This window comes from Eleutherodactylus coqui, chromosome 12 (genome assembly GCF_035609145.1).
Source record: "Eleutherodactylus coqui strain aEleCoq1 chromosome 12, aEleCoq1.hap1, whole genome shotgun sequence".
In the NCBI taxonomy this organism is placed as follows: domain Eukaryota; kingdom Metazoa; phylum Chordata; class Amphibia; order Anura; family Eleutherodactylidae; genus Eleutherodactylus; species Eleutherodactylus coqui.
Genome location: NC_089848.1, coordinates 57,596,034 through 57,623,782, shown reverse-complemented (window position 1 = coordinate 57,623,782; position 27,749 = coordinate 57,596,034). Strand labels below are relative to the sequence as shown.

Sequence of the window (27,749 nt, the reverse complement as noted above, 5' to 3'; positions counted from 1 at the left end):
CCAAATGAAATTATTCTTGACGTTTGTGGTTCCATTGCTTGGCATTATCTGCGGTGCCTATCCTGTAACATCATTGATAAGTGAACCACCCATAGATACATGTGCTTGAGCTCGGCATGGCAGTATTGGAGCCAAATAAAATATTAACAATAAACTTGATATTCTCTTTTAAATATTACTTTTATCATCACATTTAGTATCTTTCCTCAGATACATAGTCAACCACTCCAGAGGGGCAGAACGGAGAAGGCTCCTTAACCTGTGGAGCAGCTTCATTCCAAAAGTATGTAGATCATTTACACCACGTGAAACATTATTGCCAGTTGATATCACCTTAAAGTATTGTCTCTTTCGTAGTATCTCCCATATAATGCCGCTGTCACTAACCCCAGTTCCAGTCCGGTTTTATTCATATAACAATTCTGGTCCTTCCACCCCCAGTGATCAGGTAAATGTAATGTAACTCCTGATGTAACAATCATGGGGTATATATGCATGGTACTAAACCTACCCCATAACTGGAAGGTTATGGTGCTGTTTGCATCGGTCACCTCCTGACCACAGGTTTCCATATCCAGACCCCCACATTTCACTAGTGCACAAATCTGAAGGGAATATGTGCCGTGTACTGTGTGCAGACCATCAAATACCCCAAGGGAGTACAGCTCATTGGACACATTGTGTTTCCTGTAAGTAAGGTAACAGCACAGTGAACCAGCACATACATGGACTTTTCCATCATTGTCTTCTAGGGGAATGAAAGTGAAGTTATCATACATCATTGTGGCATGAAATAAAGTCTCTTGCCGATTCTCTCCGGCTTCCATGCAATGTTCTGTCTTGTCCATCTTGTCACAGACCTGTGCACTAGTAAGGAAGTGACTAGTTTCTAGTGGGTCGCCATACTTAAGTGAAACCTTTTCGTCATGTCCTGGACCCATTTCTTTCGATGGATTTACTGGAACCTTGGCTACAATGAGGTGACCGTGTTCGGTGTCCATATCATAGTGGTAAGAGGAGTTTGAAGGACTGAATATACCGCTACCCGTCATTCCCAGCGTTGTGTGGTGGATGTTTGCAGCTAATAGGTTTACACTGAACCGGGTCGCAAAGGCTCTCTGAATCTGAATTGAAGAAAGAAGAGGCAACTGATTCATCCAAGCTGTGGGGTAAAGGAGATGATTCACCTGGTGCTTTTCAATGAGACTCACAGTTGGCTCATAGAACAAGATATCGAAGCAAGTCAAGAGTCCGCACCTGCCAAACGGTGTATCAAAAACTGCATACTGGACCTCTGGCGGGGTGTCAAAACTAAACTCAAAATATAGATTATGTTTGAAATAACTGGCAATCAGCGCACCGGTGTCACTAAACACAATGTCTGTGTTAAACTGGTATCTTTCATCTGGTGGGCACTGAGGATCCACGGGGTCACATGGCCTCTTAGTTCCGAGATTTGCAACCACAAACATATCACTTTTCATTGCCATGCAACTAAGTCTCTGGAGGACCTGTGGATAATAGAGGAGAGTTTTAAAAATATTCAGTGTGACATTTTCATATACAATGAGTAGATATATTAATGCTTAAAGAATACTCAAGTCTCTTATGAAAAGTAAAAAAAAAAAAAAATTTTACGGATATGAATAAGTCTGCAATACCCTGGTTCAGGTCCATCATCTCCATTCATTCACAGTATGCAGTTAAAGTGTAGACATAGATAGCTACATGGACGCCTATTATTATACATATTCCAAATGCATATAGAGTGAAATACCGTGAAAGGGAATGCTCAGGATGCCCGAATGACAACTGCACTTTCATTACTCTGAAGACAATGAAGAGAAGGTATGTACTAGCACACAGTGGAGCAAATATATAAAGTAGATATGACATTTAAAGGGAACCCATTACCAGTTTTTCCAGATGTAGGTCTGCCTAAATCATTTACACACTGACAAAACAAGCATTTCAGCAGTTACTTTGTTGATTGTCCAAAGGTTTTATTTGTCCCGTGCCGTATGCAAATTATGGGCAATCAGACCGATAGACGGTACTGATCGTTCATGGTGGACTGGGCGGACCACCTCTGGAGTCCTGTGTAATGCCCCCAACACCTCCCCTCTCACTGCAAGTGGTTTTCTTATGCTATCACAGCCATGGTACAACTCTTGCGTATGTGCCGTGACCAGCACATGTGGTCGGAACGGATTGGTCGAACTACAATAGGGAAGGATGTACTGTGCATGAGCCGATCTCAATGCACACGAGAAACTTGGACCGTGGTTGTGATAGTGCAGGAATATCTCCACATCACTCGGAGAGAGAGGGGGATGGGGGGGGGGGGGTTATGCAGGGCTCCAGAGATGGTCCGGCAATGTTTAAATGGTGTAGGCAGATTTAAAGGGGTTGTCCCGCGCCGAAACGGGTTTTTTTTTTTTTCAACCCCCCCCCCGTTCGGCGCGAGACAACCCCGATGCAGGGACGTACAGACAGCTTACCGGAGCGCTTACCTTGATCCCCGCGCTCCGGTGACTTCTATACTTACCTGTGAAGATGGCCGCCGGGAACCTCTTGCTTCGTGGACCGCAGCTCTTCTGTGCGGTCCACTGCCGATTCCAGCCTCCTGATTGGCTGGAATCGGCACGTGACGGGGCGGAGCTACACGGAGCCGCTCTCTGGCACGAGCGGCTCCATAGAAGAACACAGAAGACCCGGACTGCGCAAGCGCGGCTAATTTGGCCATCGGAGGCCAAAAATTAGTCGGCTCCATGGAGACGAGGACGCTAACAACGGAGCAGGTAAGTAAAAAACTTTTTATAACTTCTGTATGGCTCATAATTAATGCACAATGTACATTACAAAGTGCATTATTATGGCCATACAGAAGTGTATAGACCCACTTGCTGCCTCGGGACAACCCCTTTAAGTCTGTACCACTGGTGGCAAGTTCCCTTTAAAAAGCTGCAAGCATTTGTGCTATATTTATACAATCTGTCCACTATTTTTGCATATTTTACTAATCGCCAACAGTTTTCAGGGTGGAGTGTGGTCTAATGGGAACCAAACATGATTTTAAAAAATTCCTGGGCCCAAAAACAAAATCTGTAACAAGGACCTGAACTTAAGATAGGTTAATATAATGCTGGTGTTTTCTTATGTGGCAGAGAGATCTTTGTGCCGCTGTAAGATCTGCACAACCTAAAGCTATTCCCTGCACGGGGTCTGACTAGTCATACAATAGCTACTTTAAAGTCCAACCTGTCATTTTAGCTGACTTTTTAGAATAAGCTGCCATGTATGTGTGTATATGGGAAATAACAGCAGTTCTGGCTATTGTATGACTTGTATACTGCATTGTTACCAGTTTTCCCCTTTGCAGCCCGTCTCTCTAATTCTCAGTTTTCCCTAAACTGGTGGGTGGAGACTAGCTGCTACAATATCTTCTGTGCACTGCACATGGAAAAAACAGGAGATTCTTCTTCCTACTCTCAAACAATCAGCAGCACCATGTAGGACTTTATAGAGAAGTATTGAATAGTACTGATGTGAATAAAGCACGGACATGAGATAGAAAAGTTGTTATTACCTGCAGCAGGCTGTTTGTATTACTCTGCTTCTCTGTCACTCAGCTCCTCTTCCTTCCTCCATACACAGAGATAAAAAGGAGGGTGGAGCTAGACCCAGTGAGAGTGGTGAACTACTTCTGGAGTAAAAAGCGTTTCAAATGATGGAGGTGCTGCCAACCAGATGACGCTCCACCAAGGTGGGCACAAGTATAGCGAAAAGAGAATGTGGAAAATACTGGTGTGAAGGCGCAACACTCTAAGCTACTAGAAGATTAAGGTCCAATATGCGATAGTGAAGGCACTTTTTTTTATTATTTAACAATTTTTTAAAAAGTGAAAACGCATTTCGGGGTCGAGCCCCTACATCAGTTCATCTGGGGGGGGGGGGGGGGGGACAATTTCAAAAGTTTTTGGATGTGTTTCTTTCCTCCCTGTCCCCCTGCCACATAGAGGACCTCTGGCACATCCAAAAACCTTTGGAATTGTGTCACCCCCAGGCATCCTACCGTGTTTAATCCAGCCGAACTGACGAAGGGGCTCGACCCCGAAACGCGTTTCCACTTTTTTTTATTTTGTTAAATAAAAAAAGAACTGCTTTCACTATTGCATATTGGACCTTAATCTTCTAGTAGCTTAGAGTGTTGCGTCTTCATACCAGTATTTTCCACACTCTCTTTTTCGCCATACACCTCTATGAACAGCAGGTGTGTGTATATTTCTCTACAGCTCCTCCCTCCTCTCCATAAACTTTTATAGGCAGCGTTTAGAAAAAAGGTTTTCATCCCACCTTAGACAGCTTCTAGCTCCTGGTTCCATACAGCAGGTGCGTCTCCAAGTGCTTGTACAGCCTTGCAGTCACCTTGGCTTTCTTTCACAAGTAAATTCCATAGAAGGGGAGGCACTGGTGTGACAAACTTGCTGCTTTATTGTTAAAAATATGTGCATATTCACAGAAAAAGAAGGATGAACCCATCACTATCCCGCCCTAACACTTGGGTGTTCTAGCACAAGGCGGCAGCAATTCTCTTAATAGAGGTTTACTAGAAAATTTTTAGGCAAATATGAAATTTAAAAAAATTGCACCTCTAGTCTAAACCGTAAATATATCACATAATCGGACTGTTTTTTTTTTTTTATTAGTTATCACATAAATCTACAGGAAAATTTTAAAAAGTAACAAATGTATCAACTTTTATATATTTTTAAAAAGCTCAAAAGAGCCTCTTGGTGAATGTAACTTTCTTTTAGCTGCACTTAGACAAACAAAACCAAGAACATAAGGACAGAATCCAATTTTAGCAAACTGCGCCTCTAAAGTGTTCATTTCCTTTGATGTCAGTAATGATATCAGACAAGCATTAGAACAGTGAATGAAAGCTTCAGCTGTTTTTTTCAAGCCTACACAACTTACGTCTTTTATCTTAAGTGTTACCTACTTGGATGCGTAGGGGCTGCCTGATACTATCCATTAACTATACGTACAAGATCAAGCCCTAGCGATCAATGACACTGGGATAGGATCAGGGATTGTTAATCAAGTACCTGTATGTTAAGGTGCTTTTACACGCAGCAAATAGTGTCCGGATTTACTATCTGAATCTGAATGGTTATCGTTCAATGTAGAAGCATGCACCGACTGAACGATGAACGAGAAGTTGTTCACTTCTTGTTCGTTGTTCAGTTTGTCCGTGTGGAAAACTCAACGTCGAATCGTTCCTCGTAAAGGTATATTTACACTGATGGGGATAGTGAAAGTACTGTGTTTAAGGTAGTGCAATGATCGTTATACAGTTGAGTTCTGGCATAAGGGACATCACGCCATTGTTCTAAGGGTACAGGTTACACTGGAAGGAAAGCTACAGACCCAACCATCCTGATGGTCCACAGGGTTCCCAGCTGCCAGACACACAATAATGTGATATTTATGACATGTCTAATTAACATAACTAATGCCTTAAAGCCTGAAGGTGCATTTAAACGTAATGATTAACGTAAAAAAAAATAAAGTTCAAACGAGCGAAACTGAATGATAATCGGTCGGGTTAAATGAGAGCCAACGACCAATGAGAATTGTTCAGTTTCAGCCAACATAAAACCGTTGACTCGTTCACTTCTTGTTAAACATTCCCCACTGAGTGTTTTACATAGGAATGTGGAACACTGAACAAGAAGTGAAAGATTCTCAACGATGATCTGCCTGTCTAAACATCCTGATTGAGTGCGAACGCGTTAGCGGTGACATCACTCACTCAATCGGTGCTTGAAACAAGTACATGATTGAGTACGATTGTATTCTTATTAGTCACTTATAGAGATGAGCGAACGTACTCGGATAAGCACTACTCGTCCGAGTAATGTGCCTTATCCGAGTACCGCTGTACTCGTGCTGAAAGATTCGGGGCGCTCCGCTGCTGACAGGTGAGTCGCAGCGGGGAGCGGGGCAGAGCGGGCGGGAGAGAAGGAGAGAAAGATCTCCCCTCCGTTCCTCCCCGCTCTCCCCTGCAGCTCCCCGCTCCGCAGCGCGTCCCGAATCTTTCAGCACGAGTACAGCGGTACTCGGATAAGGCACATTACTCGGACAAGTAGTGCTTATCCGAGTACGTTCGCGCATCTCTAGTCACTTACAATGCATGAAGATCTGCAGATTCTTTCACTTTTTATTATGTTATTGTCTCTTACAAATTTTAAAGAGTTTTTCTCCCATCATTCTGCACTCGACACTCCATAATGACAAAGTGAAAACAGAATGTAAGAAACCTTTGTACATTAAAAAAAAATAAATCAATATGACATTCTGCATTGACATAAATATTCAGACTCAGTACTTAGTTGAAGCACATTTGGCAGCGATTACAGCCTCGAGTTTTTTGGGGATAGGACGCCACAAGGTTTGCACAATTTGATTTGCCATTCTTCTCTACAGAATTTGAGGGGAAAACTGGACTTTTGTTACATTTTTGTTATGTTGTAGTCTTGTGAAAATTTAAAAAAAAAAGTGAAAGGATCTTTCCAAATGCATTGGATGTCTTTAAATATTACTAAAACACACTCTATATACCATTCTACTGACCTCTGCAAAAGTGAGCAGTTTACATTGCTGAACACCTGAAGGCCGGCTGGACTACGGCGTGTAGATATGAGCGAGCGTACTCGTTAAGGCAAATTACTAGAGCGAGTATCATAATTTGAGTACATGCCTGCTTGCCCGAAAAAGATTTGGGGGTCGGGGGGGGGGGGGGGGGGGGGGGTACGATGAAGCAAAAAGGTCTTCCCTGCCTACGAACAGTCATGAACATTTCTCTTGAATTTAGGTTGGTTTTACAAAGGACAACTGTTGTCCAACTAGTCAGTTGATAAAGTGAATGTGAGTAACATAGTATGTTAGGCTGAATGAAGGCAATGTCCATCTAGTTCAGCCTGTTTCAACCCCCCCCCCCCCCCCCCCCTCCTTGTTCGTCCAGAGGAAGCCAAAAAAAGAAGAAAAAATAAATAACACAACAGCGAGCCAATTAGCTCCTATGGAGGAAAAAAAATTCCTTCCCGACTCCATGATGGAATCGTGAATCCCTGGATCAACATTTGAGATCAAAACCCCCGCTGGTCTCCTAATGTCTACATCCTGTAATATCATAGCGTTCTAGAAAGACATCTAGTTCCCTTTTAAACTCCTCCATGGATTTTGCCATCACCACGTCCTCAGGCAGAGAGTTCCACAGTCTCACTGCTCTTACAGTAAAGAACCCCCTTCTGTGTTGGTGATGAAACCTGCTTTCCTCTAATCGTAGCGGATGCCCTCTTGTTACCGTCACAGTCCTGGGTATAAACAGATCCTTGGAGAGATCCTTGTATCGTCCCCTCATGTATTTATACATAGTTATTTGATCGCCCCTTAGACGTCTTTTTTCCTGGGTAATTAATCTCAATTTTGATAGCCTCTCTGGGTATTCCAGTCCTCTCATTCCGCTTATTAATTTAGTTGCCCTTGTGATAGTTGGCCCATGTGAACATGGCCAACAATCAGATGACAAGCGACAGTTTGTAAACTAGTCCGTTTGCTTCAGCTCGCCTAAAAAATAGCCACTAGTTGGTTAATTGCCCCGTGTAAGCAGGCAATCATTTGGCTTTCGATGACTAGCCAATAACTTTGCCGAAAGTTGAGCGCTTCAGCAACTGCAAAATTGTACAATTGACCAACAATCAGTCAGTTTAAAAGCACACAAACAGACATTCATATGCGAACTCCTAGCAAGGATTTCAAGCGACTATTCGGACAATAGTGGTCCCATGTAAAGCCGCCCGTACTCGGAAGTGGTGTGTAATTGCTGGCTTGGACCACTAAATGGATACTAAACAAGTACACTGACGTGTCTAGAAAGATCTTACACTTGGTATGTGTATAGCGCTATTGGGTAAGGACCATTTGATTCTGAATACTGGATACACCCGTATTACCCATAAGCTCTAACCTCAGTATCCTGAAACCGCTTCTGTTCTACACATGGGTTCCATGGTAGCAAAGCTGGAGGAGGAAGATAATCCAAAAATGGAAAAATGGATGCTCTGCTATAGTTAAAGCCATGGATTCCATCTTCAGGAAAGACAATAATTTCGACACCCTGTTAAAGAAGAAATAAAGATGTAATTTAGGAATGATGAAATTAAGATGTAATCAGTTCTCAAACAGTGGTTTTTAGTCTTAAAATGACAATCCCATTTTAGGCATTTATGGCGCAACATCTGGGACCCTCATCTAGAATAGGAATCTGGCGATCCCGTGTTTGTTGATTTGTGTCTGCTGCAGTCTCCATAGACTTCATTGAACAGGTGGTCTCACTTGGACATGGCTCTCTCTATTGAAGTCTATGGAATTATGGAAGGAGCCAAACAAGCCACCTCTCCATTAAACTGTATAGAGACTTATGTGACCAAGAATCAGCAAATGGGGAGGGTAGAGAGGGAACCCGAATGCTACTGTTTGGTGTCCAGTTGCCACGACAACCCATGGGCCCTCCGCGATTTAATGGCAAAAGGCAGATGACGTCACAGAGCGAGCATTGATTGCGGCATGTAAGGGGTTAACAGCAGGGCTCGGTGAGATTGCCGTTGCAGCGGGAATCCAGCAGTCAGTCACAGCTGGCTCTTGCTATGGATGGCACGGGCTCAGTTCCTGAGCCTGCACCATCTATAGAATATAAATGTACACGCATTCATGGGAACGTCTTTCCACCCAGGGTCAAAATGTATACCCTGGGACAGGAAGGAGTTAATTTTCGTTGTATTTTGGGCTGACAATCATTTTTGCGATAGGGTTTAGTTAGAAATATTGCAATTTGCCTTCTGCAGCCTCTACATATCACTGTATACGGACACTGCAGTCTAAGTCTCCGTAGCAGATCCGTCAGTGAGGCTGGACTGTAGGCTTGGATTTTAGTCCTTCTCTCTCCTGCACTTTTTTCTTTATCAACTACTATAATTTATGACCATATCAAAGTTTGTTCTGGTCATAAATTAGCTGATGAGAACATGCAGCAGGGGAGAGAACAGAGGGAAGGTAAACCATCAGTCCGGCTTCACTGACAGATCTCCTATTGAGAGAATGAAGTAGTAAATATATATAAAAAAAAAAAAAAAAAGTCTGCGCTTATAAGATACATATGTAATAAACAAATAGTATTTACTGAGTAAGGAGATGGGGGGGAGGGGTCTACAGTATATCTTGAAACCCCCTCCTTAGAAGTACAAACAGCAGCTTGACCAAGTGGTGGTAGTTATGAAAAATGTATTCCATATGACAAAAAAAGTTAAGAAAGTTCATCAAATGCAACGCGTTTTGTGACAGATTGTCACCTTTCTCAAGCACCTACTTACACATGTCTAGAAAGATCTGCCATCTACATACCAACTGGCATTCAGGTAGGCACTTGGATTAGACTCTGTGTAGAGTGTAACATTATACTTTTTACTAGTTTTTTTCGGATGCGATTTGCAATTATTTAATATAATGTTTTTTCCCCATTTCTGCACTTTGGCTAAACACGCTGCATACAATTTAGTGGTGTGAGAAAATAAAATGCTAAGAATATTTATCTGGATGAGGTCGGTCTTTAACACACTGCTTCTGCGGATGACAAACATTTAACATTTTCGTTGGACTGATAGCACGGATTACACTATGCCTGAATGAAGGATCCAAGAAAATATTGTTGGAAATCTAAAATGTTAGCTTTACGAGCCAAGCGTGGAAAAGGGCTTCAAAATCTCACTAGAGCACTCAGTAAAGTCATTCAAAACAAAAGTTAAAGTGCAGAGGAAGTGACAGCACTGCAGCGACTGACGGGAGTATTAAGACCGCATCGTGTAATAGAATAGTTTGCCTACTGTAACAAGTTACTTACTCTTTCGGCAGCAGCACCGACCTGCTGCTCATAAATATCTAAGTTTTTGGCCATGAACTCCAAGGCAAATGTTCGATTGGACAAAGCTTTTGAGTTGTGGTTGAGTAGGACATGGTGCTCATACACAGCGGCGGTGTAGTAGTGGGCTGCATTGGCAACCTGTGCCATATAGCAGCAGTAGAAAACCTGCATCACCAGTTTAATGCCCATCTCTGTCGTATAACGAGTGACGCCTAGAAAAAGAAAATGTAATCATTAGTACAGAATTAAGCAACAAGAAGCCATGGCTTTGTCGTTTCAAGTCTATGGCCAAATCCCACGGACGGATAATTGCTGCGGGGTTCGCGGTCAGACACCTGCCGCAAATCCTGCAGCGATAGCGGTTAATGTTAACAGATTCTCCCCTGCCCATGAGCGAAAAACTGCTCGCAGGGGAGAATCACACCATGTTCTATTCATTGCAGAAAATCACACGGACGGCTTCCATTGCAGTCAATGAAAGCTGTCCGTCCCACGATACTCCGCACTGCGAGCACAGTGGAAGTATCGCGGGAAATCGAGTCACTGCCCAGGGCCGACGCATCATGCTCTGCACTGCGCATGTGCACCGACTCGCCGGCAGAAACTCTCACCGCAGATCCAGAGAGGTGAGTATGGGGTCTCTGGGGGGCGCCGGGTCCACTGTGAGATTTCTCAGGCAGAATCCGACCCAGCCGTGGGCAGAAGGCCTATATTAAAAAGGATATGGACCCAATTAATGACCTTAGACTAAGTTCCTCCATAATCCGTACCTCTCACATCTGTCCCCATGACTTTTCTCGAGCTGCTCCAGTACTCTAAAACGCACTACACACCCCGGACAATCAGGTTTATCACCAATATCCACAATTTTAAGCATGCTCTAAAAACACATCTCTTTAGGAGGACAAAGATTATTACATTTTATGTTTATGTTTTTTGTTTTTTTTTTGGAGTGGAAGGGGTCAAAGAGGCTCTTTCTATCTGATGCCATATGAATAAAGATCCAATGGTGACTTTCCTTCTATGGTGCCACGTCGGAAGCTTACAACACAAGGACTCGTGTGCCTGCATACACACCTCCCGTACTACAGGCCTTCACACCTACTGTCTTAGAGGCATAGCTATATGACAGATCTCGCTTACTTCTATTTTTTTTCTTAAGCTGACGCAAAAGCTAACTTGAAATTGTTGGTCTTTCGGGATTTAGTCTAAATTTGTATGACCTGAAGAAACATTTTCTGTTCGCGGACCTCACGGAATAAGCTTTTCAATGTAATTGCTATTGCAAAATTATTTGATGTCTCTTTGTAGTCTTACAATTGAAAACTCCACTAACCACATTACTAGTAAAATGTCAGAATGGTCTGCGGAAGTACAGTGCTATCATCATTATATCATTCAACTTGTCCATTTGGTGACTGTACCACCATTCAGTGCAATTTAACAGTTATTACAGGTCTTCTTGCTTCTTTCATGACAGAAGGCTGCCGGTCTCCTTCCTCATCTTACAAGACAACAGGAGACATTTTAGTTACTTACAAAAAGTAAAAGAAACCTCATCATTGCCAAATGTGACATCATTATTTAGGAAAGTGCATGCTAACAAAACAAAAGAGCAATGCCGTTACATTGTGCTAGAATACAAGTACCAGGTGAGCGCCCGTGTTCATGCCATGCCTAATCAATGCCCATATTCATCCCTACAGTATATCGAATTATAGCAGAAGACTACATAACTTTTTAATAAACAATTCCAGTGAATCCTAAAATTAAAAGGGTATTCCAATCAAACCTAGTGAATTAAAACTGTCTGATCAGAGTGGTCGGCCTACAGGGACCACCAACGAAGGCTTAGTGCCGGAAAAAAACAACAACCCTGCACCCTCATTGTCATGATTGTGCAGGGGGTTCTTCGGTAGGAGTCTTGGCTGACAACTGAATTCTACATGAGATGGAGGTCCCAGCCATCACTTGGAATGACTGGAATACCCTTTTAAAGTTAAAGGGGTTGTCCCGCGAAAGCAAGTGGGGTTATACACTTCTGTATGGCCATATTAATGCACTTTGTAATGTACATCGTGCATTAAATATGAGCCATACAGAAGTTATTCACTTACCTGCTCCGTTGCTAGCGTCCTCGTCTCCATGGTGCCGTCTAATTTCAGCGTCTAATCGCCCGATTAGACGCGCTTGCGCAGTCCGGTCTTCTCCCTTCCGAATGGGGCCGCTCGTGCCGGAGAGCTGCTCCTTGTAGCTCCGCCCCGTCACGTGTGCCGATTCCAGCCAATCAGGAGGCTGGAATCGGCAATGGAGCGCACAGAGCCCACGGTGCACCATGGGAGAAGACCCGCGGTGTATCGTGGGTGAAGATCCCGGCAGCCATCTTACTAAGGTAAGTAAGAAGTATTTGGGTAAGCACGGGACGGTTGTTTTTTTTTTACCCCTGCATCGGGTTTGTCTCGCGCCGAACGGGGGGGGCTATTGAAAAAAAAAAAAACGTTTCGGCGCAGGACAACCCCTTTAAGTTGGAATATAAATGGTTCTCTATTGTGTAATATCTTCTAGTTTTCGGTCCATCAAAATGCATATCAATATAAAGGTCTGTAATGTAACTGTCTGACAATATCTACATGCAGCTGTAAATTCCATGTTCCATCATTTCAAGTTACACCTTTTCTGCATCCTTGTAAATATTTTTGCATAGCACGAGATCAATATAGCTCTAACCTCTAATGTTCTCCTTCTTACTGGTCTTGCCTACAGTGTTATCCCAAGCAGGAGGCAAAATTATGAGTTTCTTGTATTTGCAAGATATCAGTTAAAGAAAACAGGGGAAAAAAAAAAAGCTTTCAATTGATTTTTTTTTTTTTTAAATAGGTTTTTCAGGAAACAGCATTAAATTCTAGATCCCTAAAATTCTGTTACGGGTAGAGGGGGATCACAATGGGTTGAATATATGGAACTGCATGAAGCAGCAGACAGCATCAGTGATGCTAAACCAGATAAGAAGGTTATTTAACCCTTTCCAATCCACTATCTGACCTGTGAAGACATTATGATTTAAGGCTGTACAGCTCCGATGTTGGAAGATGTCCGTTGGGGTTCTCTTACTGTATATTGCCAGCCTCTGCTGTCGGAGCCTATCCAACGTGTCACCTCATGCAGTACTGACTTTAGCCAGCAGATAGCGCCGTTGTATAATGGCAGAAAAAGAGTAAGCCCCCTGGGAAAACCAGGATACAAATTGGATTGGAAAGGGTTAAAAGGGGTTGATGTATTAGAGTCAGTATGTGGCACCTGGGGCAAACAGGAGATCACCCCCACCAACTCCGGCAAACAGTTGATCGTGCCAGGCAAGTTGCAGCCAGCTAGTGGCTGCTGCATGGGAAATGTAGTATACCGTGAAAGTCAGTCAGATGAATGCTTGTTCTTGAAATTCAAGGATGGCTCAAAGTCCGTTAGAAGAGGAGCCGCTCTTCTATTTATGCAGTCGGGGCTCCATGTCTCAGAACCAGACCTCCAAATACCCCATTCCTTTCATACAGCCATAACATTAAATTAGATGTTTACCTACAGCCACCTCTCAGAGGAGCTTAATGCATACAAAATCTGCACTAAATGGGTTTTCCATGTTAGGCCGGGCTCACACGAGCCGATTTGAATTGCATCGTGGGGATGATCCGCGGTAAAACACAGGCATTAAAAGGCATGTAGTTGCAAGCAGTAGAAAAATCGCAGCATGCTCTATTTTACCGCAGATTCTGAGTGGACGGACTCCATTGATGTCAATGGAGATGTCCGACCTGCAACCCATATTAAATTAACATGTGATCACCTAGTGACAGTTTGGGAAATAGAAACAAACCCCCCCCCCCCAAAAAAACTGTATTGCACATGACTGCCTACAACTCTCTGTGGTCATCCGCAATACAGGTTAGTGCCGTACGCAGGGTCACCGGCCGGGCTCACAACCGGAATCAGATGCAGGCCTCCCACGTGCGGAATCCGACCCGCTTCTGGGAGCCCAGTCTTATTTTTGTTAAATAGGCTGCCAATGTTAAAAAAAAAACAAAAAACATACACAATGAAAGATCCACTCTGGGTTCCTGCACCTTGCACCTCCAGCGTGACACCTCAATTCAAGTCGCTGAGTCTGTTTACAGGATGGCACAGACTGCTGCAACCAATCACAGACCTCAGCAGTTGGCTGCCGTGCTCCATGACTGACTGCACCAGCCTGTGAAGTCCTGTCAATAGACTGACTGCAGTCTATGATGGCAGGGAGGAAGGAGAGGTGGTGTTGAAAGTGTAAAGGCAGCCTGAGACAGGTAGGTATAATAATATTTATATAGCGCCAAACATATTCCGCAACACTTACAAAAACAGGGAGACACAGAAAGACAGAAGTACAGAAATACAAAAACCATGGTTACATAGTAATCAGTTGATGGAACCAGTAGGGGTGAGGGTCCTGCTCCAATGAGCTTCCATACTACAAGTAATGGGGGGATACAGATGGTAAAGGGGCTGGAGATGTGCACAGTATGGCGAGGTGGAGAGTGAGGGGTGCTATACTCAGACATTGCTTCAAAAAGATTCCTTTGGAGTCGAAACGTTCTTGTAAACTATGGCGGAATAAAGAAATGTTTCATTTGCACTTTCTCTGCTGTCACCGCTACCTATTTTCAATGGTCACACATTAAGCCGTGTGGTAGCTGAATCAGTATGACTGCACGGGGCGGTTGGTTGCGGCTAGCAGGGGTTGCAGTCACTACGACAGGGAGCATGTTTTCAGGTGGAGTACAGAGGGGTTTGGTTAGGGAATGTGGTATGCCTCCCTGAAGAGGTGCGTTTTTAGAGCACGCCTAAAGTTTTGTGTCAGGGATTGCCCGGATAGTTTTGGGTAGCGCGTTCCAGAGGACCGGTGCTGCTCTGGAGAAGTCTTGGAGGCGGGAATGAGATGTTCAAATTAAAGTGACACTCAGTCTGATTTCATTAGCAGAGCGGAGAGCCCGGGCTGGTTGATGGATTGAGATGAGGGAGGCAATGTAGGGCGGGGCACTGCACTGTGGAGGGCTGTGTGGATGAAGGTAGCGAGTTTAAATTGAATTCTGTATTTAACGGGCAGCCAGTGCAGTGACCGGCACAGGGCAGAGGCGTCCGAGTAACGGCTGGACAGGAAGATGAGCCTGGCTGCCGCATTCAGGATGGATTGGAGAGGGTAGAGTCTGGAGCAGGGAAGGCCGATCAGCAGCAAGTTTCAATAATCGAGGCAAGAGTGGATGGAGGGTAACAGTGAGCGTTTTTAGCATGTCCAGTGAGAAGAGAGCAGATTCTTGCGATTCTCTGCTGAGGTGCAGCTGACATGTTCGGGCCAGAGATTGGATGTAGGGGGTAAAGGAGAGATCGGTGTTGAATATGACCCCAAGGCAGCAGGCGTGTTGGGAGTTATGGTGGCGCCACACACTGAGATGGAGATGTCAGGAGGAGGTCGGTTAGTGGAGGGTGGATACACCAGTAGGTCAGTTTTTGAGAAGTTCAGTTTTAGGTAGAGAGAGGACATAGTGTTAGAGACAGCGGACAGACAGTCGGTGATGTTTTGGAGTAAAGGTGCAGGGATGTCACGGGAAGAGGTGTATAGCTGGGTGTCGTCAGCATACAGGTGATATTGGAGGCCAAATCTCCTGATGGTTTGTCCAATAGGGACTGTGTAGATGGAGAAAAGGAGGGGGCCGAGGACCGAGCCCTGGGGGACCCCAACAGCAAGGGGAAGAGGAGGGGAGGTAGAGCCAGCAAAGGAGACTCTGAAAGAGCGGTCAGATAGGTAGGAGGAGAACTAGGAGAGGGCAGTGTCCTTCAGGCCGATGGAGCAAATACTGAGGAGGAGCTTGTGGTCAACAGTGTCAAATGCTGCGAAGAGATCGAGGAGAATCAGTGGGGAGTAATCGCCCCTTGATTTGGCTGTCAGGAGGTAGTTTGACACCTTTGTAAGGGCATTTTCTGTTGAGTGTTGCAGGCCGAAGCCGGACTGTAGGGGGTATAGAATCTTTGTTTGTTTTTTTTAAACATGGGCTGTCTACTTAAAAAAAAACAAAAAAAAATAAACACATAACTAAGGAAACCCATGGAGATTTGCCTGCACCTTTTGCTCTAGATTTCACCCATTTAATAGAACAGTTATAATACGTGACATTTCTACATTGAATCAATAGATCGCCTGAAATCTTCACCAATTTTTATCTCTTTTTTGCATTTATTCAACATGAACTAAACTGTGCTTAAAGAATTGCTATAACATGATTATTTTATAGCTGCTGCTAAGTGTTGGCAGAACTGTATGTGTGGCAAGTCCGTCTAGTGGGTACAGACGTGTAGATGTCATAGTTGCTCACACCACCATTTGGCAAGCACTTATCTATTGCACTGCACAGTTGAATATTTGGAAGGAGCTCTTCTGCATGTACTAGAATTTAGGCTGCAAACACAGGACTCTCTAAAAGTTAGAACTAGGATGGTAGTAGTGGTGTAAATAAGGTAATAAAACATGCATGGAACAAACATTAAGGCCTCATGTACACGGGCAAAAGAAGAATTAAAATCCGCAGCGGATTTTAACTCTTCTCCCGCCCGCGGATCCGCACCCCATAGGGATGCATTGACCACCCGCTGGTAGATAAATACCCGCGGATGGTCAATAAAAGTGACTTTTAAAAAAAAAAAGAAAATGGAGCATGAAAAAAGCCGGACCATGCTCCATTTTTGTGCGGGTCTCCCGCGGGGACGGCTCCCGTAGGCTTCTATTGAAGCCTATGGAAGCCGTCCGGACCAAAAATCGGAATTTACTCACCTGCTCCGGATGGTCCCTTCGCTGCGGCTTCATCTTCTCTCAGTCGCGGCCAGATCTCTTTTCTTCGGGCCAGCGCATGCGTGGGGCACACAACCGACGTGCCCTGCTCATCCGCCGGGCCGAAGAAAGAAGATCCGGCCGCGACGGAGAGAAGATGAAGCCGCAGCGAAGGGAAGATCCGGAGCGTGGGGAGAGGTGAGTTACTTCTTATTTTCATGCCTCATGTCCGCGGGGCAGGAGGGACCCGCTGCGGATTCTCCATGGAGAATCCGTAGCGGGCCTGATTTTCCCCGTGGACAGGAGGCCTAAAGCCGTTATCCGCAGCGATAATCCGGCTGTGGGTAACGCAGTGATCGCTTCCCATAGACTGAACTATGGAAACCGCAGCCCGACATCCACAAGCGGAGAATCATAGCGATTCTCTGCTTGTGGGATTCAAATCTCAGCATGCTGCGATTCTCCGGGGTGAGCCCATCCATCAGATAGGTCTCCGCAATCAGCCTATCAGTTCTCCCCCCTGGTCCCCCGCGGCAGAATATCGCTAGTGATATTCTGTCACGGCCATGGACAGGCAGCCTTAGAGTTCATCTACATGGATGATTGGCATGTAAATGAAGGAGTACCCTGTGGAACCGCACAGCACCTTCCAAATGATGTATGTTTTTAGTTAAAGATTTTTATTGAAATTTTATAAAATTTTTGTTAGATTGAGCTGCAGATTTACCCCCCCCCCCCCTCCTCGCAGGGGGATCTCCGGTTTATAAAATTGTAATATAAACAAAAATAAAATCACAAACAAACAATGCCTCAGAGTAACATTCAATAGATGGCAAACTATCAAAGGTATAGTAGAGTTACCTGACCTACCGTATTAGTACCACTTCTAGTTGACCAGCCCATCCCACCGCCTCCCACCCATCCCAATCTAGTAGAGTCGTGACACCCTTCTCCTTAAGCTGCCTGCAGACGACCGGGTCGGATCCCGCTGCGAGCCCCTGCAGGGACCAGTGCGGCGCTCACCTCTCCAGCGGCTCCGGCCCTTTGATGTGCAGGCTGCCGGCCAGCTGGCGCATGCGCAGAGCGGAGCCAGGGCACCGGGAGAGATATTTATGTGCGTGCCTCTGCGAGACCCGCACAGAAATAGAACATGCCACGACTGGTTTTCCACATGTATTTTCACGCGGACAAGTCGCGGCCGTCTGCATAGGATTGCGTTTTGCAATGCAGTCCTATGCAGGCGTCCAGGGGCGGAAATTCTGCAGGAAATCCCGCCGCAGAATTTCCACCCGTGTGCAGGGAGGGGCCTTACTCTCCCCACCACGCATCTGCAGCGCTTCACCTCAGGAGGCCAGCATCCGGGGCCCAAATACTGTATGTTTTACGTCATACACCAATGACATTCATTACAAACATTCCAGTTTCAGCACCATGTGTTACAATATGCTGGTGTGTATTCACGGCTCTATTCCTTTATAGGATTTGTTCTAGTATTGTACATTTATGCTGCCACAATGGTTAGACATCAGCAGATCGAGGGTTAAAGTTCTAAACACATATTTCCCTCCTATGAACAAATTGTTACATTGTAACAGCACTTCTTGCCTTATTAGTTTTGTAAAGACACTTCTCTGAAAAGAGCATCGATGACGTCAGCGTAAAGCACCTCTCCGATCATAAGTGGCCTCTCAAAGTTCTATCAAATGAGCCATTTCAGAAAACTTAGCTTTTTTCCTGAGCTTTTTTTTTTTTTTTTCCCCCCATCCCTCTTACTCATGAAAAATAATCTCAAAGGACTCTAATTGCCGCTCCATTTGTGGGTGAACAAAGCAGGTCAACCGATCGCGCTCATCTGCACACAACTTCAGTGTGGGAAGCGTATATCATTAAGACATATAAATTGAGTCAGTGTATCTGGCTGTCACTCGGTGGATGACGAGGAGGCAGTGCTGGACACACAGGCACAGTTGCTGCTGTCAGAAGGTAAGGGAAATCTACATGTCTTCTAATTTCATGTGATATATTGACTTTATATGATATAGGTGTATATTTTCCATATTTTATTAGGATGAAAGAAACCCCTGTTGTAGCAGCCTACATACTGTCCTTACTTATTGCAAGCATAGCTGCTCAGTCGTCCCAAGAAAGAGAATGGAAGTCTTTGGGAAATCCATACAACAGGGATTTGGTAATGATCTCTTTACATTTGGAGTATTTGTAGTATGTGCTTGTTACTTTGTATACTGATGTGCATTTCAGGTTGGGTTCACGCCACATTTTTGTATCCTGCTAAAAGGTCCCGTTCTTATTTTATGTTGGGCGAATGGAATAATAAAACAGGATGCAACAATGTTGCAGCTGGCTTTTCTTGTCCGGTTTAAGATTAGGACCCTGTTTTTGCTAAAATAGAAGTTAATGCAGAAGAAGGAAACAGGATAGGCATCCTGAAATCACAGGAGGCGGCAATACTAACTGGTATGCTGATATAGAACCCAAGGGCAGGTATAGACACTATTGAATGCAGATGGAGGAGCATTGCATAGGTGCAGAATACTGATGACCAACCACTCCCAGGTCTGCCTCACTGGGTGCAATGGCTGCTTGGTATTTTACCTGCACACAGGTAAGGCATACAAAGGACAGGAATCCTGGAGAAAAATAGGCTCCTTTAGTAGAATGGTGTGAACCTAATCTTATTGATTTGTTGCACGCACTAATAAGGCAGCTACAATGTACTGGTGATTACAACTAAAAATTAAGATAAAGGACTGTCAGTATGAAGGTGATGACTGAACAATGAGATATTAGTAATACAATAATGGCCGATATGACTTAAATATCTTCACTGTATTAAGTGTATAGACTGACTGTGGGAGCACATATAGTGCCCTTATCAGATTTTACTATAAAACCACTACTAGGTATCTGCATAGGAGCAGAGTCTGCCGGAGTTATACTGTAAATGTGATATGTCAAGCAAACTGCATAGGATACAATATGACAAGACATAAGAGCAAGTAGCAATGTTATACTATAAAAGCCTTATGTATAGTCTGAAAGTTCAAGAAGTTTTCCGCTTTTTATCTAAAGTGAGCTTAAAAGTTTTGCAACTTTCTGAGAAAGTTTGTATTTCAATTTCTCATTATAGTCGAGATCTTTGCTGCGGATTAACAGGAACATTCATGTTCAAAATTAAAGACTGTACAGACCTAAAGAAATCTTGTGCCCAGTCACACAGCCTTATATTTGCGCCATGTGCTGTCCATGAAAGTTCTTTCACATGCATCTATGGGCCAAGTGAAGGAAGCTGCTGCATACCCTATTCTTGTCCATTTCATGATTGAAGACAGCACATGCAATGTACAGAGTTAGTGAATATCAGACAGCCTACTGAGGAGTTTCTGGGGTACAACTTGCAGAATATGTTACATTTTTGTTTCAGTATTGTATTTGCTCCGTATCAGATTGTATGCTGCACAGATATCCAACATATCTGATCCAGCTTATCAGCTGAGCTGCCCAATAAACATTTTATTGCCGGCTAATCCCACCAAGGGCGATGAATTCAACCAACAGTGATCTGAGTAGGGTTAGTATTAGTTATAATGCCACATAATTTAGATAGCTTGCTCTCTGTCACATGATGACAGACCTCTTCAATATGGGGTATTTATTACATATCATACTAAAGACAAGCCCGGGGCTCCTACTGCACCCCTGACCAACCCTCAGTCAACTCCCACTCGAATCAAAAAGCTATATTGTAATGGCGATAAAACAGCCACACATGGTTCTACTTGAGCTAATTAACCGAGGGGACCATCCGTATTTACTGCATGCTGCATTGTGGCTCCCTGAATGGGAATTGGAGGCAGGGGAGGCACGCAATGGGTGCTGTAGTAGCGTTTGCGTGTCCTCGTTAGAGCATCTCGTTATAAAGGGCTTTGTGAGAGATTACCTTAAAAGCCATGTACCGTACTGTATATGTATCACCTAACTATTAAAGACTAAAAAGAGAAAAAAAAAAAAAAGGGTAAAAATAAAAAAGGTAAGTAAAAAAAAAAACAAACATAGAAAATAATAAAAAACATCCTATAATTTTTGCAAAAAGCTTGGCAAAAAAAAAACAAAAAACCCTTAAGGTCACCATAACATTAACAGCACAAAAGCATCTCACATTTTATTCTTATTTACAGAGGAGAAATAATTTGCCCTCCGCTATTAAAAACAAATGGATCAGTCACATTTACCACATTGGTTTAATCGATGCTCACTTTTTATATAGTTTTTCAAGTTCTTGAAGTCTTACATCACTGGGAGGGGAGCACACTTGATGAACCCTGGAAACAAGGACAAGCCTGCAAGTGACCTGCACACTAATGGGGAGTCTAAGTACAGCAACCTGCGACAATACATGGACAACAATGAGATTGTGGACGTCTGAGCAGTGACAGGCAAGATGTGCCGGGTGTCTATACGAGCATCTGCCGGTCATACAGCATCACGTCATGGCTCTTTGTTTATGGCTTTACTTTTTGTTGAACCTTGTAATAGAGATCGTTCTGTATGTATGGTCCTGCCATTTTAGGTCAATACAAATTAGACTATTTTCATCTGCTGGAATAAAGCTTTTCTGTGGTTTTTAATCCGTTTCTGCGCTGCATTTATTAGTATAGGCTGTATGGACTCGCTGCATGGGTTTGCTTTAGATAGTAATGCAGTGATGGTTAAGGGGGTAGAAAAGTAATGTGGTATATTATATATATATATATATATATATATCTATCTATGAACTGATATTTCCATAGGGAGATACAATATAAGAGTTTGGAGATACTTTGGTCTTACAGGATATTAACGTGGAGGGATCCACAAGAGGCCCTTTAGGGTGCATTAGAGATGCAAAGTTTGTTTAAGAGGTTGCTGATCTGTGGGGCTCCTGAGAGCGGGGGTCCCATGTCCACAGTCCTCCTTACTCCGGGCTTACTGCACGCTTTGTAGTGAGGAGGAGACTGAATGGAGCGTTGGTCATGCAAGCGCTTTTGTGTGCCATTCATTTTTAATGGGACTGCCGGAGACAGTTGTGCGGCAAGCGCTTGGGTATTTCTGCCCATTGTCACTAATGGTGTGCCAACCGTGCATGCTTTGCCAGCGCTTCATTCATTCTGACGTCACTGTGGGGGGGGGGGGGGGGGGAGTGACCCCACAGTGACAGAGGAGGACAACATAGGACCCCCATGCTCGAGATCAGCGGGGGTCTCATCAGTGAGACCCCCACCAATCAGCAAGTTATCCCCTATCCTGTGGCGATTCTGGTACAACCCCTTTAATAGTTTACATCTCTGCTGGGTTGATATTGCATGTAGTTTTACTACTGCGAAAGGTAGCCATTAGAGATGACCAAGTGTACTCGGTTCGGGTGCCTTTGCACTCGAGCGCCGCTTTTTCCAAGTAACTGACTACTCGGACGAAAAGATTCGGGGGGGGGGGGGGCAGATGGGGGTAGCAGTGGGGAGCTCTCCCCCCCCCCCCCCCCCTCTGCAACCCCCCGCTCACCCCTGGCGCCCCCCGAATCTTTTCTTCCGAGTAGTCAGTTACTCGGAAAAAGCGATGCTCGAGTGCAAAAACACCCGAACCGAGTACGCTCGCTCATCTCTAGTGGCCATACATCTCGTATAGCTATTCCTCCTGACCCCCATACACGTATGCTCATCCCGGCTCAGCTGAGTGGGCATGTGTTCTCCATAGTGAGGAGAGTATAACCGGCTGCTAGACATTTCTCAGCTTATCTACCGTGAGAATAAAGAATTGGGAATGTTGAAATCCAAGCAATCTTCCCCCCCAACATCTGCCATAAGGGTATTGTCGGTATACCTCCACACACATTATATGACCAGCTGGTCCCACTGAAATCTGCCAGTTTGGCCAACGTTCATCAAATGTTCTTATTTTTGCCTAGCAACAATGTTAGCGTAGGGACATTGTGTGGGTCAGACTTACCATTCGCATCACTGGAGCAGAGCTAAAGTGCAGTCAGGTAGAGACTACATTGCCTCTCTCATTTCAATCCACTCTGCTAATAAAATCAGACTGAGTGCCCCTTTAATTCGAACCTCTCATTCCCGCCTACAAGACTCCTCCAGAGCAGCACCAGTCCTCTGGACCGTGCTACCCAAAACTATCCGGGCAATCCCTGACACACAAAACTTCAGGCATGCTCTAAAAACGCACCTCTTCAGGGGGGCATACCATATCCCATAAACCAAACCCCTCTGTACTCTGCCTGATAACATTGCTCCCTGTCCTACTGACTGCAATCTCTTATAGCCATAATCAACCACCCCCTGCAGTCACACTGGTTCTGTCATCACACGGCTTAAGCCTGACCATTGTCTATGTGTATAGCATCCCTCATTCTCCACCTCACCATACAGTGCACATCTCCAGCCCTTTACTTTCTGTATCACCCCATTACTTGTAGTATGTAAGCTCTTTGGAGCAGGACCCTCACACCTATTGCTTCCATCAACTGATTACTTTATGTAACCGTGGTTTTGTTTTTATTTCCCCTGTCTTGTAAGCGCTGCGGAATATGTTGGTGCTATATAAATAAAGAATATTATTATTCCACCTAGCAAAGGGTCAGAGGTGACAATGTGTAACACCGGAATTCCCCCTCTGTAAATGTGATATCAGATGGGACTCTATACCAGAAGAGTAAAAAAAATATATATATAAAAAAAAAAAAAATCACAGCAAAAAGCAGAGATTAGTAAACAGAAAAACTAAGACAGGCAAAAATAATCAATCAGTAGAGAAATTAGAGAAGTTACACAATTTTACAGAGCAAATAAACAGCTGCCATTGGTGTAAAGCAAACAGAAGAGTCCAGTCCTCACCTCTTTTCCCAGGCGATCCAGCTCTGCAGCTCCGGTAGTCCTCCGCAGCCTCTGCTTATGAGCTGGTGACCGCTGCAGCCAATCAGTGGCTATGGTGGTCATGTGCCAGAGAAATCAAGAAGTGAATACCGCCTCTTTTTTGTTTCACACAAATGACAGTAGTTTTTATTTGTTGTTTTGTAAACTCAGAAAACCCCTTTAAACCTAAAAAAAATTAAAGGGGCTCTCAATTTTTTGAACTACGTTCTGTCCTGGGACTGGAGAAGGAACGGGTATATTACCTGCAGTTATTCTTCTCCTTCAGCCCTAAGATCTGACAGTTTCTGGTCCAGTTTTCAGCTGTCCAAAATGGCAGCTGCAAACTTCTGACTACCTAATTCCTGCAGTGCACTGGTAGTATTAGACTACCAACTAGACCTGCTCTGTGATGGGCCATGGCTGCTCAAGTGATCAGTGCTGACCAATCAATGAGCAAAGCACAGCATACTGTAACCGTGTCCTCCAGGGGGTGGGGGCGGCAACGACACACTGGACTCAAAAGTGCATAAAAACTTGCTTCAGTCTTTATTTTAACGTATGCTTCCAGGCAACAAAACATCAACACAAAAGTCCATGCAATATAACATATGCAATGCTGCCCCTCGTAGGGTGCTCTGAGGTTTCTCCAGGTCCTGCTGTGAAGTGGTATTCCCACCTCAGGCTGTCACTGACTCCTTGGAAGCTGCAGCCTTTTATGTCCCAGTAACAGGGTCAGTGCCTACAGCTGAGCTTCCTAAGGACTAGGGTGAAGTTGTGGACTGGACCGCCACCTTGTCCAGACTAAGAGCCTGGGAGGGAGATATACTTCATCCACAACTTCACCCTTTAACTGCCAGAAACAGGAGCTGGTGGATCAAAGGACGGCAGAGAATAACAAATGCAAGTGATACACCCCTTACCCCTCTCGTCAGGGGAGACAGAATGTTACCCTGAAACCAGAAGGTCGCTGTAAAGTATAAAGCCGGGGCCTGTGCCTAGAGGTGGACTAATGAAGGGAAACAAAGACCGGCGGCTTCACTGGTATTGTTAACAGTAGGTCATTCACACTGCGGACAGACATCACCAGCAAGTTTATAGGGAAGAACTGAAAAGTCTGCGGACACAGTATTTTTGTAGAAAAAAAGGCATGTAACAAAATAATTTTAAAAAAAACCAAAACATCAAAAATGCTATTATAAAACACTTGAACGGGTTTTTTTTTTATTACAAGTGTTTAAGAAATAGTGTGTGTGGAGGAGGCTTTAAGGGGGTTTCCTGAGATTGAAGAAAAAAAAGTTTACAGAAGGAAGAAAACTGTGTACAACAAGAAAAAGAAATGTACTCACTTCTTGGGCCGTATTTACAGGCGATTGGGATTTTCATCCATAAACGGTCTAATTTTTGACGCCATGCTCATGCGGTTATGCCATTTTTCACATGCGATTGCCATCTGTTTTGCATACAAAAAAATAAAATTAAATCAAAACACAAATATACAGGCTCTGCACTTCCTGGTTCTTTTTATTTATTTTTTTGTGATCCCCCATGGTTACATGGGTAAAAAACTAATCACACTGGCATTATGCAAGTGCAATCTGTTTAATGCACCTGTCCATAGAATGGTAGAGTTGGAAGGGACCTCCAGGGTCATCGGGTCCACCCCCCTGCTCCGTGCAGGATTCACTAAATCATCCCAGACAGATATTTGTCCAGCATTTGTTTTAACACTTCCAATGAAGGAAAACTCACCACTTCCCGTGGCAACCTGTTCCACTCATTGATCACCCTCACTGTCTAATATCTAATCTGTGCCTCCTCCCTTTCAGTTTCATCCTATTGCTTCTAGTCTTTCCTTGTACAAATGAGAATAGGGCTGATCCCTCTGCACTGTGACAGCCCTTCAGATATTTTGTAGACAGCTATTAAGTCTCCTCTCAGCCTTCTTCTTTACAAGCTAAACATTCCCAGATCCTTTAACCGTTCCTCATAGGACATGATTTGCAGACCGTTCACCATCCTGGTGACTTCTCTGAACTTGCTCCGGTTTGGCACTGTCTTTTTTACCCCCTTAGTCCTCCAACAAGTGTTTTTTACGGCATTTAGTTGCACTACGCCTCCATTCATTTCAGCGAGGCCCCTCAGACGAGCATTTTGGCACAACGTTTTTAATGCGCGCCATATGTTCTATTTTTAGCGTTGCAGCGCACTTTTGACGCCCCGATTGGTGGCATTCCAGAAGGAGCTTGTAGCAGCTGTGGCTGCGCTCGCTCACTGCTCTGTTAGCCCACAGTAGTATGAGTCGTTATGTGCGGAATTGGATGCCGGAGGGCAGATATTGATGGCGCTGTACCCGGAGGGCGCAGGTGTAAGTGTCCAGTGGACACTGTTCTTGGAGTCTTGCCAGTTGCTTTGGGGACGGAGGCCGCAGCTGTCACTCTGCTGTCCCCGCTTTTGTGCCATGTGCGGCTGTCAGGTGTGAGGACACCCCGACTCCCGTGCGCGGTGTTGAGAGTTGTGCCGCAGTTGGTAGTCACCGGAGCCCGCAGCTGTAAGTGTGCAGTGGCCGCGCTACAGGCATGTGCGTCCGTTGGCTGTCATCTGCTCTGCAGAGAGCCCTTGTGGGGAAGGAGAACTGTGTCACCGGCGGGTATATTACATTGTGCAACGTAGCCCTGGGGACTGCTTGCAGCCGCTCCTCCGGCGCCTCTGCCGCTCCCGCCGCGTGGTAAAGGCCCTCATACCTGAGGCTGCAGCGGGGACCGCTCTCTTCAATATAAATCCATGGAGCTGTCGGCAAAGGTTTGTGGCCTGGCAGGACCTACAGAGTAGCCTATCACGTACAGGGGGCGTCACCCCCGTCACTCTTGACTCCACAAGCACTTGCTGGTGGCGTCAAGCAACACTAATACCGCCCATGTCACAGCAGAGATGCAGGGTCCTAGTATACCCTGATCAGCTCTGCCAGTGACTATTGTAACTACAGAATATATATATATATATAATGACCTAAAGTGGATGACAACCAAAACTGCCGCCATATGCACCCTGCAATCCAAGACTATACAAATTATATATCAAAACGTCTGAAACAAAATGAGGAACCCATTCCTGTACTTTATTTTTAAATTTAGTATATTTAAAGCGAAGATAAAGAGCTACAGACTACAAAAATTTTTTTTTAGCTATTTAACCCTAATAAAACAAAAACAAAAAGGGAAGAAGTCAGAAAAAAAAAAAATATGGTCATATATGTCACAGAAAATCGTTCCATCTAGAAGGGCCTTTTACACGGATGTATACGCCACTGCACACGCCTTAGTGTAAAATGTTTGCGCTATGAACGAGGCTTGTTTGCGCTCACATATCAGCATATACTACTATACTTTTTCTGCCTGCAGGCCATGTTTTGGGGGGCACGGGACACAAACACGATTGAAATGGCCAATTCGTCCGATGCGTTCCAGACACGTTCTTTTTCCAGCAGAATCACGCATCTCCTTGAGAATTGCATTTGCGCACCCCTATGGACTGCGATGGGGACCTTTGGTGCGCAAATAGGCAGAAAGATAGAACATGTTCTATGTTATTTTTGCACAACTGAAATGCGTGCGCCAAAATACGGAAGTGTGAACGAGCCCACCGACATCCATGGGCTCCATTATTTGCGGTTTGCGCGTGTAAATACGTCCGTGCGACGCCACCTTTAGGTGATAAGGTAAGTAGCACTTCTGCTAGTTATCACATTGGCACAAAGTTAGCGAGCTCTTCAGATTAGTTCACTTCTCTATGGCATTACGTAAGATCCGTCTTCAGCTAGACGCACCCGGCCGGCATCATGCGGTATACTCGGTGCTGAAGGTATACGAGGGTCCCGTTACCTACTACAGTATTATAAGCCCCGGTCATCCACGGCCTCTTCCATCATCAGCCCGCTCTCCTCTGAACCTTGTACCGTACACGCCCCCTGCCGGCTATTGGTTTAAACAGCCGGAAATGGGCGGCA

The 27,749-nt window shown here is 44.6% G+C and overlaps 1 protein-coding gene across 3 annotated transcripts; it reads right to left on the bottom strand.

Moving 5' to 3' along the window:
• BTD (biotinidase) lies at positions 1-27,690 on the bottom strand. Of its 3 annotated transcripts, none has more exons than XM_066584940.1 (5): positions 27,629-27,690; positions 25,093-25,196; positions 9,965-10,197; positions 8,036-8,185; positions 1-1,511 (listed from the first exon to the last, which is right to left on the bottom strand). In XM_066584940.1, exons 2-5 carry the CDS (start codon positions 25,127-25,129, stop codon positions 330-332), a joined length of 1,602 nt encoding a protein of 533 aa, XP_066441037.1. In that variant the 5' UTR covers positions 25,130-25,196; positions 27,629-27,690; the 3' UTR covers positions 1-329. The 3 variants fall into 3 exon arrangements, with proteins under 3 accessions (XP_066441037.1, XP_066441036.1, XP_066441038.1); XM_066584939.1 differs by having other exon boundaries at positions 27,625-27,686; XM_066584941.1 differs by having other exon boundaries at positions 27,570-27,659.
• Between the last annotated feature and the right edge of the window lie 59 nt (positions 27,691-27,749).